Source organism: Anabas testudineus, chromosome 17 (genome assembly GCF_900324465.2).
Source record: "Anabas testudineus chromosome 17, fAnaTes1.2, whole genome shotgun sequence".
Taxonomy (NCBI): domain Eukaryota; kingdom Metazoa; phylum Chordata; class Actinopteri; order Anabantiformes; family Anabantidae; genus Anabas; species Anabas testudineus.
In genome coordinates, this window is record NC_046626.1 from 19,672,390 (window position 1) to 19,685,749 (window position 13,360).

A 13,360-nucleotide genomic window follows, 5' to 3' on the forward strand; every position below is an offset into this window, starting at 1 on the left:
TCCCCCCTCTGTAAGGGGAGTGGGAACTGACAAATGTCTTATATCTGTTGTCATTCCACACTAGACTATAATTATTGACCTATTTTCATCCATCTCACATATTCTGTATATATACTAGGTTCTCTTTCCTAACGTTACTCCAGCACAAGTTGACTATCTTGTTGATAATACTGCAGCCTCACTTCAAACAATACTTGATACTGTTGCTCCTCCAAAAAAGAAGCTAGTGAGTCAGAGGAAGTTAGCTCCATGGTACAACTCACAAATACGTAGCTTAAAGCAGAAATCACGTAAGCTGGAAAGGAGGTGGTGTTCCACCAATTGAGATGAATATTGCCAGGAAAGATAGTTTGATAATATGTAAAAAAAATCCCTCCAAAAGTATACATCATCATGGGCCACAAAGAAATCACCAGAACCCTTTTTGTTTACACTAATGCACAAATAATGTAATACCTTAAAGTATAAAACTGTAATTATTATGAACACAAACATTAAAGAGATTATTCTTCTACATGTTTTTTGTAACTTTGTAATTGTAGCATGGACCTAAATTTAACTTTATAATGGAGCCAAATGCACATTATGACCCATGACGCATGTGAACACTGAAACACTGGTACTCAAACACCACACCAGGTTTCTACCTGTCTGTATTTACTCCCATTCAGATGTAAGAGTATTGAGAGGGTTGGTGTTAAGACAGCGTTGTAATGTTAAAACTGGAAAATTACAAAGGTAAACTTTTGCCATAAGGTCTGCACAGAGTAAATATCTCTGTTCTGAACTGCACCACGATAACACGTGCATTCTGCAGGATGATAGTGAGCATATCTCTAGATCTGAGAGGATCAGGGAGTCGTGCAACAGACGATAAAGGCCCAATGTCTTGTCTTGTTTGAAAGTCACAGAGTTCAGTTAAAAGACACTAGGGGGACACCGCGGACCGCTCCGCTGCCTCAGTCTAGCGGACTCCATATCCCAGAATCCCCCGCGTCACTTTTTAATATTCAGGCTACTTCCGTCCTGTGTGAGCTCACGAAGGGAAACAGATCGCTCGTCTGCTGCGGTGAGGTCAATATCTGCTCGACTGAAACCACCTCAGGGCGGATTCGGAAAATAAACCACCTTAGGGAGCGAGATTGAAAGGTAAGAGCCGTTGTGGAGCCGTTTAAAAGCCGGTTTAGGCACATGAGTTGAAGCTAATCTGCTAGCTAACGTTAGCTGTGCAGCTGGTAAACACCTCAGTTGTATTATGTCCTCTCATCTGCTCTGTGTTTTATTATGTCCTCTCATCTGCTCTGTGTTTTATTATGTCCTCTCATCTGCTCTGTGTTTTATTATGTCCTCATATCTGCTCTGTGTTTTATTATGTCCTCATATCTGCTCTGTGTTTTATTATGTCCTCATATCTGCTCTGTGTTTTATTATGTCCTCTCATCTGCTCTGTGTTTTATTATGTCCTCTCATCTGCTCTGTGTTTGTCTGTTTCCTTTTACTTCACCTTTTATTCTGCGTCACATTTGCTCCTTTACTGTCTAAAGCAGCTCAGGTGTATGCTAAAGCTATGCTAAAGAAAGTATTACTGATGGTGGTGGCCTCTTCTCTGACAGTCAGTGCTGAATTAATGCAGTGACACTTCTTTTTATTATTATTATATAATAATTAATATTATTGAATTGCAGTGATTAAGCTGCTTTAAGCCTCACAAACCGTCTTGTAGCTGGTTGTGTTGATTTTACTCATTTAGCTCATTGACCTATTTGTTTTTTAGCTTCACCTGCTCTGGTGATTCTAGTGAAACACTTTCATTTAGCAGCTAAAGAGCCAGATATGTATGTGATTTGGTGAAGAACTGAGCTAAAAGCATGGTGAATATTGGACGTGGAGACAAGTACAGATGAAAGATCCAAAAGAAGTCAGTTAATTATACTCATGGCTGGTCTTCTGATGTATTTCAGCCAATAATTTTAGGTATTAGTCGTGTTTATTTAGTAATATCCACACATATGCTTTGTTCTTAAAGAAACTACACCATTTATCTGTTCAAATGTGTTCAGCTTGACTGGAGAAATGGTTGCACAAATGTTTCAGTGGATATCAGTAATCTGTAAAGGTCCCTGTGATCAGCTAAAATGAGAGCAGCCTATTAAGTCTGTAGGAATCTAAGCACAAAGCAACAGTTTCAGATTATTACAAATCACTCAGCCGGCTGCAGTTTTCCCTCGAATCACAGTTGTACTGGTGGAAAAGTAGAACCAGTTTTTTACTGCCCAGAGATAAAGGTTTCTCCAGAAATATTTCCAGCAGTGGTGGAGTGGTGTTCACATCCATGAGTGTGTGACGATGGCAGAAGTAGAGACACACAAACACTAGACCAGACATTTTTGTCTGCACAATGATTTAATGTTGATTTGAGTTTGATTTTAGCATTTAATTACTAGCCTGAATAACCAGAGAATTCCCAACACAGCTTCTAAAATGGTTTCAGATGTGATTGTGAACTGAATATTTTTTCCATTTTGACCATAAATACATATTTCATAAATTAATTGAGGCACATTTCACTACTTTCTGGGCTTTGGGAGATAAAACAATTCACCAAAAAATAATTGGCAGATGCATCAATAGTACAAATTATCTGTATTTGAAGGATAACAGTGAGACTAATCACTTCTCATCATCTGACTGAATTCAATAGTGATTCCAGTTTCTGCTCACTTGAACCAGTCAGACCTGTGTTCCCATCGACCTCTGTCAGCTGACGGCTGGTTAAAAATCACACCCAATGTGAAACTGTAATCGCTGCTGGAGATTAGATTAGTATCTAGTGCAGAGTTTCCACAAAAATGTTATCGACCACAAAAACAGGAACAGGAAACTATTGTCGGTTTCCCCAGCATTCATCTCTTACATCAGGAAATTTAAACTTTCGTTTTTGAATCGGTTTCTAGTTTCCACTAGAAAATGAATCTCAGTTTGCTCTTTTATTGCTGTTTGTAATCAAGACCTTTGTTAATGTTACACTGGTCATTGTTTATGGGGATTTTAGAAGTTGAATTAAGGTCAAGCTGGATAAACATCCTCTGACTTCTTAAATAAATGTTATATAAACATTATAAACATTCCTGCTGTAGGTCACTAGATTTAGTTTTATAAAAAAACAAACGCATCCATGACATGTCGCGTATAAATAAATGTATGGTTTAAATGGTTTTACATATCTTGTGCTTTTAGACATACTATTTGTAAAAGTGTTTCTGTTAAAAACACAATGAGTATTAGGAAATGAGGACATACTGTATTGTTTTGGTCACAGTAATATCGCCCTAATAAAAAAAGCAGCAGCGAAGGATCAAATCATCAAGTCTGGTGTAAAAAGGAAACTGGAGACAGATACTGGAGTTTTTTTGTTTCAGGGAAAATCTGACAAACGGGACTTGTGGGAGTGTTTTCTCGCTTATTTCTTTCTTTTTCATATGACATCGCTCACGTTTCCCCAGCAGAACACACTGACGTCATTTATGATCATTTACTGATCATCTGATGGATGGCGGTAACCTACGTGTGCTGAAGCTGCCATCCACATTGGAAATTGGAAAAATGTAATATTTAAAAATATTACAAATATAGGAACTGCTTCTTGTGGAGTTTTTGGGCTGTTGAAAAGTGTAAAACATGCAAATGTTGACGTGCAGCCACACAAATAGTTTAAATAAAAAGCAGAAATCTGCTGCGATGTCTACACTCCGTTTATTTTAGTTGCTCTCTCAGCGTAACTTACAGTCAAGGCAAAAGTGCAGATTGTTTCACTTCCTAAAACAACATCAAGCGTTTTGGTCGTTCAAGGGCAGATCTCATGTCACACAGACAGTAGCTGTTATTATCAGGATTGTGTAGCAGTGGAAATAAAAACTTGTTAAACAGTGAACTGTATTTTTTAAGTGGAGGAGATCTTTAAATTTGCACCTGAAAAGCAGTGATATTATTATTATTATTATTATTATTATTATTATTATTATTATTATTATTATTATTATTATTATTATTATTATTATATATGTATTCCAACTTTATTCGTACCCTACAGTAAAACCTTGTACATGGTGTGTTCACTTAAGACAGGGTTCATTTTTCAGTGTGTGTTGACCTGTTGGTGTTGATGTAGGAATTTATTATTTTGAATTGTGGTGTTTGAGGTGAGAAGTTTTCAAACCCTTCCTGTATAATTTTCACTTCCCCTCTGATCATCCATGGCATCTTCAGTAGGAACCAATAGGTTTGTGGCCATGTTCCTGTGATTGGACGAGAGGTCAGACAGAACTACGATGTCGTGGTTTTAGGTTTTTTGTGGATTAGTTAACAGAGAGAAGTGACAGAGCGACACCCGTGTTATCCTCACGTTAAACTGTAGATAAATCTCTTTCTCACTCGTTGGTTTTTGCTTCGTCCTTCCTGCAGATGCAGTGATGCTGTTTTCCAGCACAGAGTGAGTCCACGTCCACCGAACCGGCCCAGTGTCCTGCTTCGATGACCTTCCTCGTCCCCTGACTCAGCCCACCTTCTGAAGGTTGACCAGAGGGCGGGGCCGGCCCTGCTCGGAGGGCGGGGCCAGCGATGGACAGCGGCGGCAGCAGCATCTCTGAATCGTGGCTGACTGGCAGAGGGAGGGGGTCTGTCCACACCATGCCCAGCTCGATGAGGGGGGAGTCGTACGAAGCCGGGGAGAAGAAGTGCATCTCTGATGTGAGGAGGACCTTCTGCCTCTTCGTCACCTTTGACCTCTTGTTCATCACGTTGCTCTGGATCATAGAGCTCAATGTAAGACGTGGTTGTTACTGAACGTTCGTCTCAGACGGTTTGATTGGCGATTCTAAATTATGATGTTGAGGTATTTAATTTGATACGGGTTTAGAAATAATAACAAACACAATGTTTCTAAGCTGATAAAACACAACAGTCATGAGCTTTTGTTTATTTAATACAGTGAAAAAATAAGTGAGAATGTTCAACATTTTTTAACTTCCATTCTTAGTTTGTGGAGGTTTTTTACATCATTCCATGGTCTAACTTATGTTCTGAACTTTTATTATTAAATGATATGAAGGTGGTGGAGGTGGTGTTTTGTCCCCTTCGTTTATATCAATACTAGAAACTGGTTGTGAACCAAAGCTGTGAACACAGTCAAATGTTTGATTTGTGTCGAGGCCGAACAGAATTAGATCAGGTGCTGCTGGAGAAGTAGCTCGAGGTCACGCAGCTTTAAAACTTAGTGTCCTGAAGGAGGAAGTGATTTCACTGCAGCCCACATTCTCAGACTGCTCCAGATTTCATAAATTCAAATAGCCGTGGATGCACAGAGGGACTCGCTCAGATTTTATATGAAGGTGTTTGGAACGAGAGTCCATGGATTCACATCGTAACGTTAAACGTTTCTTATCTGACTGTCTGCAGACTCTCTGGGTCTGAAAACCCAAATGTGCACACAGCAGTTTCCTGTGTCATTGTATATTCATCTTCCTTCCTCTCTGCAAGAACAAATATCTGCGGTTCACTTGTTAACATTACTCTGTTATGACCATGGGTTTGAAAACAAAGCAGCAGATGTACTACTACTACTACTACTAACAGGTAAAAGAAGTAGTACTTCTAAGTACTGTACCTTTAGAGGAGTAGCAGTAGCAGCTGTTATAAATAGTTTTATTCAACATTTATGTTGGTTAATCTGAAAACCATCTTTGTTTCAGTTATTTGAAAGTAAGTCTCTCTGATAACAGTCTCTCAAATCTGAAGATTCCCTGTTTCCTATACATAAACCACTGGAAACTGAACATTTTAAGGTTTTTAACTTGTGTACCACACACTGAACATAAGTGAGGACGTGCAGCTTGAGTATATATGAGACTAAAACTACACACGGGCCTGTGTCGTCTCAGAGTAACAGACTGAAAACTTCATGAACATATCAATAGCATCATTGTATAGTTGAAAAATTCCAGAGCTGAGTTTGTCACCAAAACAATTCCAACAGGTTTGTGCCAAGTATCTCATTCCAGTCATACTGATGATACCAGTGGAGCTGATGAAGCAGCTGAATAAACCAGATCCTGTGGAGCAAAACCCACAGTTTGGATTTCAGTACAAAGTATTCTTGTGTATTTATTTTATTGGGTATTGCAGTGTTTACAGTGTATTTGGCCTGTTGACACAATGAGTCTTTAGTTTAAAAGAAGTTCTGCTGTAGTTTACATCATACATACAATAACACACATACTTAACGAGGCCATATTATTCATCATATTCTTATTCTGCGACTAGTTGCTACTAACATAGAGTAAAGAGTTAATTATTTTAAACTGCATGTCTTACTTGTATTAAAGTCTGGTTCTCATAAATATGTTTTTAAAACATGTTAAAGACGATGATTCATGTACTGTACTTCTGGACCGTACCTCAGTGTCTTCCTGGTAAATCTTACTCATTGATCAGTGTGGCTGAGGTTTGGTTTATTGAGTATCTTTGTGTTTGTGATCAGGTGAACGGCGGCATTCAGAAGCAGCTGAATCAGGAAGTCCTGCACTACGACTACCACGCGTCCTTCTTCGACATCTTTGTAAGACGTTCACTTTTCCACATTTCACACACAGATAACCCCTATTTATTAATTAATTTATTTATTTTACTTACCTTTAATTCTCCTCCCTCAGCTCCTGGCTGTGTTCAGGTTTGCCACTCTCATCTTGGCCTACGCCGTGTGCAAGCTTCGTCACTGGTGGGCCATAGCAGTAAGTTATCATGAGCATTTCTTAGTTTGTACCAGCAGGGTGGGGGGGCCTGATTTCTTTTGTCTAGACAAAAGTAGAACTGAGTCTTTAGTAGAACCGAGTTTATCCTGCTCCTCGATTTATTTTGAATATTTATCCTTTTAAGAGGTGTCTGTTATTTCTGTTATTTCATTGGAACTCAACCAACCACTTAAAACCAGAATATTACTTTTTGTTTTTTTGTCCTTTTTATTTGTGTGTGTGATAATATAATATAATATAATATAATATAATATAATATAATATAATATAATATAATATAATATAATATAATATAATATAATATAATATAATATAACAATAGAAACTGAAGAGAACACACTGCAGGCTGTCCCTATGAGTTGTAAGCTGTTATTTTTTCTTGGTTTTTCTCTCATGGTGTCTTGGTCTTAGCAGCTATAAGTCATAAACAATGATATACTCAAAATGTAACACATGAAAAGCAATATGAGATGGTTTCCACTGACGTGAGTGTGATCTCTGTCTGTACAGGTCACCACTGCAGTCAGCTGTGCGTTCCTCATTGTTAAAGTTATCCTGTCAAAGGTATCATTACGCCCTCTGCTGCTCAGTGTCAGAACTGCTGTTGTCTTGTTCTAACCTGTTTGTTTGGATGATAAACAAACATTCTTAATATCACTTATTGATATTAAATATTCTGATTGATTGTGTCCATATGAGGAACCACAGTCACTTTACTAAACACTAAATGTCTCTGTGCAGCTGCTCTCTCAAGGGGCCTTTGGGTACCTGTTACCCATCATCTCCTTCGTGTTGGCCTGGATCGAAACGTGGCTGCTCGACTTCAAAGTTCTGCCTCAGGAGGCCGAAGACGAAAACCGTGAGTCGCACTTTCACCTGTTTTACTACCACTGTTAGTACCGTTACTCGTGACACTGCAGTAAACCTCCTGTTAATATTCTGAAGTGTGAATACAATAATGTATAAATGAAGTACAGATACAGTGTTAGACTTGTTTTATTGGTGTATTTATACTAATACAATGAATACTACTACTACTGCTGCTGCTGTTAGTGGTACTACTAAAATTAATATTCTAAGTACTTTTACTACCATTAAAAGTGAGTATTGTCACTGGAACCTCTCACTCATTAGTATAAATTAATTTACTAAAGCAGTACTTCTATCTGTTTAATGTAACTAGCCTTTTAAACACTGTAATAATGGGAACAGAAGAATACTGATATTACTGTTATCATAGTAATATTACTATATATCAGTACTCTCAGCAGGATTAATACGTGTCCTCCTTTTTTAGGATATCAGTCCTTTATTAGCGATGCACAGCGACCTCCCCTCTTGTATCCGGGTCCTGTATCTGAAGGACAGTTCTACTCTCCACCAGAGTCTGTGGCAGGTCTGTTTACTCCCACCTTCATTTAGTGATTTTAGTTTTTGATAGTCTCGTACTTTTCATGACAGTAAAGGAAGCTGAGTAAATGTTTTACCAAAGTTAAACTGTGCACTTCAACGTAGCTGCTTGAACTCATCAAACCTTCATTAATCTCAAAATGGAGCTAAAAAGGGAACTTGTTATCTGCAGAGCTGACGTTTGGATTGAATCTACCTGTTTTCCCCTGAGTCCAGTCTTTATGCTCTGCTAAACAAATCCCGCCTGCAGCCTCAGACTGGACCATTAGTTATTTAATATGAGATTAGCACCTATTTTATTATTATCATCTAATTCCTGCCAAGAAACTATGTTTGTCTAGATGACTTTAGTTAATTCTTATTTTCACACGGCCTGTTTTCAGACTCTGACGAGGATCTGGATGATAAACATGATCCAGAAAAAGGGCTCCTTCAGAAGGTGACTTAACAGGTAACAAGGTTTACGTATGTTCTAACTCGTCACGTACGTTCTTTAAGGGAGATTATAAATCTAGCTGAATCATCCATTTCCTGTTTTTGATCTCCTCAGGATCTGAATTTGTGAGGGTGAAGTTCTCTTCCTCTCGTTGTGCTACTGAGAGAAATCTGCCTTACACGTGCTGCCATTTTAGTTTTTATTCGTCCTCGTACGACTGCACCTCACTCTCTGATATCAGCCTTCTACTGCGTGTACACGAGTTTGGAAAAGTGCCGCTTAAAAAAACAATTTAGGTAAAATCGCTCTAGGGTTTAGCTTTTCCACGTGGTTCAGGAACCCTGAACCTTCGAAGAGAATTCATATTAAAGGATTTGGTTGAATAAAAATTAAATAAACTTATTGTAGATAGATTTCAGTGTCAGAACAGAAAAGAAACGTATTCAACTTTGTCCTGCTTACGTTTTTATACAAAAGTTGAAGAAACTCAGTATTTTTTCTTTCAAAGCAATAAATGTCTTAATATTTCCAACATGTTTACTTTTCATTTGTTGGTCATCTTCAGTTTTGAAGTCACTGTGGGAAAATAAGCTCTCCGCCTAAAGAAAGAAGGAATGTTTCAGCTTGTGTTAAGCATATGGACCATGTTTGTAGCCAACGAGGGGAAGAATAAATACAGTTTACTGCATTTATAACTGGGTTCTTTAAAATGTATTGACTACTTCCAGATCTTAAAACGCACTGAAACAACTTGCATGAGGCATTGGAACAATATTATAGGGATTTGAAGAATACTGTCTGCTTCTAAATGATTAGAAAAGTATTATATTCTGAAACACAATGAGCCATAAATCTGCAGCATTTAAACATGAAGGATCGGGATATAGTCACTGTATGAACTGTAAACTGCTTTAACCAGCAGCTGCAGCTTAATGTGAGATGGAAAAAAAAGTGTACATATCTCTGTGCATGCCTTGGAAGCCCAGTGGTTTTGTTTTTATGAAAAGCTTGTCTGTTAAATAGTCATTAAAATGTGAAACTAAATGGTTGTCCTGTTTCCTTATTTTACTCTATATTATAGTATTAAGCCCTTCTTTTTACAGCAGTTTGTTTACAGCATCCATATTCCTCTAATCTTTTATTAGAATAAATTACAAAATACATGGAAGACACAGTATTTAAAACTGATGCTGAGAAATAATTTAGAATTCAAAGACAAAGTTTGAAAGAGCAGCATTTGAAAATTTAAAAAAAGGTTTTACATGAAAAGGCAAAATGCAGGATGAATCAAAACTGGACATTTAGTTCAAGGTTTCAGCAGAAGTTTCCAGTAATGTTCTTTCCAGCTTTATTTACCTCAACATATCACTTTTAAGGATCGTGAAGTAAAAATGTTGCTGACTTTACAGCTGCTTTAAGACACAGTAAATCCACAAACCAGGAGTTTCTGTAATACTATTTTATTATTTTTCACATTTTTATTGACAGAAGTCAAGTATCCAAGGCGTCTGTAAACAGTGTGTCCACAAATCTACATTTTGCCTCAGTTCAGTGCAGCCTTTCATCAGTCAAAAACAAAACACTGTTCCTTTGAAATAAATACAATACTGATAAAAAAAAAAGACCTAAATCTGTCCGAAGGAGCTCATTCAGATCCAGAATCAGTCTCCGTCTAGAGTCACAGTCTGGAAATGATACTACATTACTACATAAAACACCACATGGAGGTAAATGACTCCTTCTGTCCTAAAGAGGAGCGAAAGGAGTGAAGAGGATAAAAACTAGTGACACAGTAAAATTGTGGAGCTGGTGTCGGCAGGTAAACCGACAGACACGATGGTGGGTTCAGAAAAAACCAGCAACATGAGGATGAAATACTGAGAATCTCAAAAACTGTAGTTTTGGTCCTTTTCCTTGTTTTCATTCAGTTTTAAAGCTCAATAATTGACTTGTAGCGTATTTGCTTTATCTGCTCACAAACAGAAATACATGTTTTAGTTTTGTGCTAAAGATTTTTCTTGGCTGTAGGGTTTTACTTCTATTGCATCTATTGGGACCCAGGAAGTAACATGAACTGGCCGAGCTGCCACTGAGTGTCAGCACATCACTCAGGTTGTGTTCGGACACAGCGAGGACGAGGTGAGGATTTTAGACGTGCAGACTTCAACAGAGATGATGCTGAGCCAAGCTTTTCGTTAGCCACATTTTACCAGTCCTCACATCCTCACATGAGGCCAAACTGCAGATCAAACTGAATCAGTCTATATTTTTCTTATTGTCAACAAACCCTAAAAGTGCTGTATAACAAACATAAGTATAGTGTGTATCTAAAGGCTGATAAATCTTATTTCTCTGTGACACAGAGCTCCATTGTTGCTTAAAACACACCCACTAGACTATTATTTGAGAGAATCCCACATACACCATCGTGAGCATCAAATGTGGATTAATCTGCCAAAACTAAACTAAACTAGTCCCCAACAAAAGCACCATATCCACCTGTTTAAAGAGTTTGGGACTGTTGACAATAAGAAAATGATCCTAAACCTAAACACCATGAAACTAGGTCCATCACAAAACAATCTTTAGAGTCAAATTTAAGAAAAGTTAACTCATAAAACTGCATCAGATTTTAGTCGCTCTATATAAAAAAAAGTATATTCCAAAGAAGCTATAAGTCAGAAAGATGGACTCAACATTTCATCCTCTCGGGGTCGTCTGTGGTTTGAAACGGCGACACCAGCAGACGGAGCGTCACAGACTGAAACAGCAGTTTCAATGTGAAATGTAAATACAGGAACAGAACGGAGGTGGGCGAGTATCTTGGTGCTTCACTAACACTAAATGGATCAACACGGGAGTTAGTTGTGGTTCTTGCTTTACATGAAAAATGTAATGTTGTGTTCTGTGTTTCTACTCTAGTGTTTCTAAAGTTGTTGAGAACTGAATCCACGCGCCGGCAGCCGGAAAACAATCACTGACTACATTCACTCATTTCATTTATGGAAAACTGGTTTTGGACTTTTCTTCGCTGTTATATATCATCATCATCATCATCATCATCATCATCATATTCTGTCCTGTTTATCACTGTCTGTATTTGTAGATCATCATCAAGCACCAAAATTGACATTTTTCTGTATTTTTATCACTAAGAGCTTCGAAATGCGTTATAAATATCAGCCCCAGTTAGTGTTTCTCATGTTGTAGTCGTTTTTACATTTGAGATGTTTCTGAACAGATGTGAGCTACAGGTTTCAACAAAGACAGAAACAACATAATGTGTGATGGAAAAAATATTTTTACAAATATAAAAAAAGAAAAAAAAAGTTTCTTTTCTTGATATTCACTACATATCTTAGTTTAAGCAGCTTTAGCTTGGCCCTACATTTTAAGAGGAGCTCTATTTTAGAAATACTGAGGTCACATATTCTAAAAATTAAAAAACATTTTATTAACCGTAGATTATAAATTGGCCACTGGGAATGAAAATACTGACTTAAGTTTTGAAAGTCCTCAGAAGTGTTAAGAAATGATCTGCAGAAGCTGAAGTGGTTAATTTGGTTAACTGCCAAAAATTCAATGCTTCCAACATCTCAAATGTAAAAACAACCAGAGTGTATTTATCAGATTATCGGATGATGAAAATAATCGTTGGATGTAAAAATACTGCTATCATGAATTAATGCCTTGCTGTCTCTACATGCTGTTCCTCATCTACCACACTGGTGTCCTGAGAACACAGTAACTAACCCACCAGCCCATGACTACTGCATTTCTGTGTATATACAAACACTGAACCTCCAAAGGCAGCAGGCCCGACACAGTGTTTTCATCAAGGTCTGATAATTGGGAGCGAGCAGAGAATAAGAAATTAAAATCAACAGCAGAAATTGGGGGACTCACCAGTAAACAGGAATAACCACAGCATATCACAGATTCACTCAGTCATGAGTTAGCAGAATATAAGTGGTAACACTGCCTTAAAAACACTGCTTATTGAAAAATGCATACTGTTACTGCAGCGCAGAAATGATTTAACCATTTCAAATGTCGACTCACTTTCTCGAGATCAAATGTTTCCCCGTGACCCCAGTGAAAGCAAACTGTTGCTGTAATAATTTGATTAGAGTAACAAATTAGGTAAAAAGTAGAAAATATTTAATGTTAAGAACTGAAACTTGGAAAAGGAGTATGTGTGTTTTATGAATATTCAAAAGTTAATTTAAAAGATCAAGAAAAGCCACATTTCAGGTCTCTTTAAGGATTTTAGATCCTCAAATACGACTAGTGAAATTTGGATATGTCATATGTGCCTTTGTGAACTTGAAAAATAACATCAAGCTTCCTAAATAGGACAATGTGAAATAAAAATGGAATTCATACTACCTTAATGAAAATAGTAAAATATTACAGTTGTGTAAATGTTGTAGAATATCAGTCTCATTCTTAACATATTCAGCTGCTCAGATTCATATAATTACAGCATTACTTTGCTTCCATACGCTGCTAAATGCCAAACGTTTTACACACTAATTTATTTTATAGAAAGATTTAAACAAGGTTCAATTGCTCCACCACTGAAAAAGAAAAAGCACCACTTGTCCCCGTTAAAAATTTTTTTCCTCTCTTTGATTTTGGTTTTTGTGTCCAATGTGATGTTTTTCTCCACTGCTAAAAGAAACATCTAATTAACTTCTTTTTGTTT

The 13,360-nt window shown here is 37.4% G+C and overlaps 1 protein-coding gene across 1 annotated transcript; it reads left to right on the plus strand.

Annotated features, from left to right (window-relative positions):
- The first annotated feature begins 1,021 nt into the window (after nucleotides 1-1,021).
- LOC113172088 (STARD3 N-terminal-like protein) lies at nucleotides 1,022-9,184 on the plus strand. The gene is made up of 9 exons (XM_026374909.2): nucleotides 1,022-1,149; nucleotides 4,462-4,821; nucleotides 6,536-6,613; nucleotides 6,708-6,785; nucleotides 7,317-7,370; nucleotides 7,548-7,665; nucleotides 8,104-8,202; nucleotides 8,600-8,667; nucleotides 8,767-9,184. Exons 2-8 carry the CDS (start codon nucleotides 4,618-4,620, stop codon nucleotides 8,662-8,664), a joined length of 696 nt encoding a protein of 231 aa, XP_026230694.1. The 5' UTR covers nucleotides 1,022-1,149; nucleotides 4,462-4,617; the 3' UTR covers nucleotides 8,665-8,667; nucleotides 8,767-9,184.
- The last annotated feature ends 4,176 nt before the right edge of the window (nucleotides 9,185-13,360 follow it).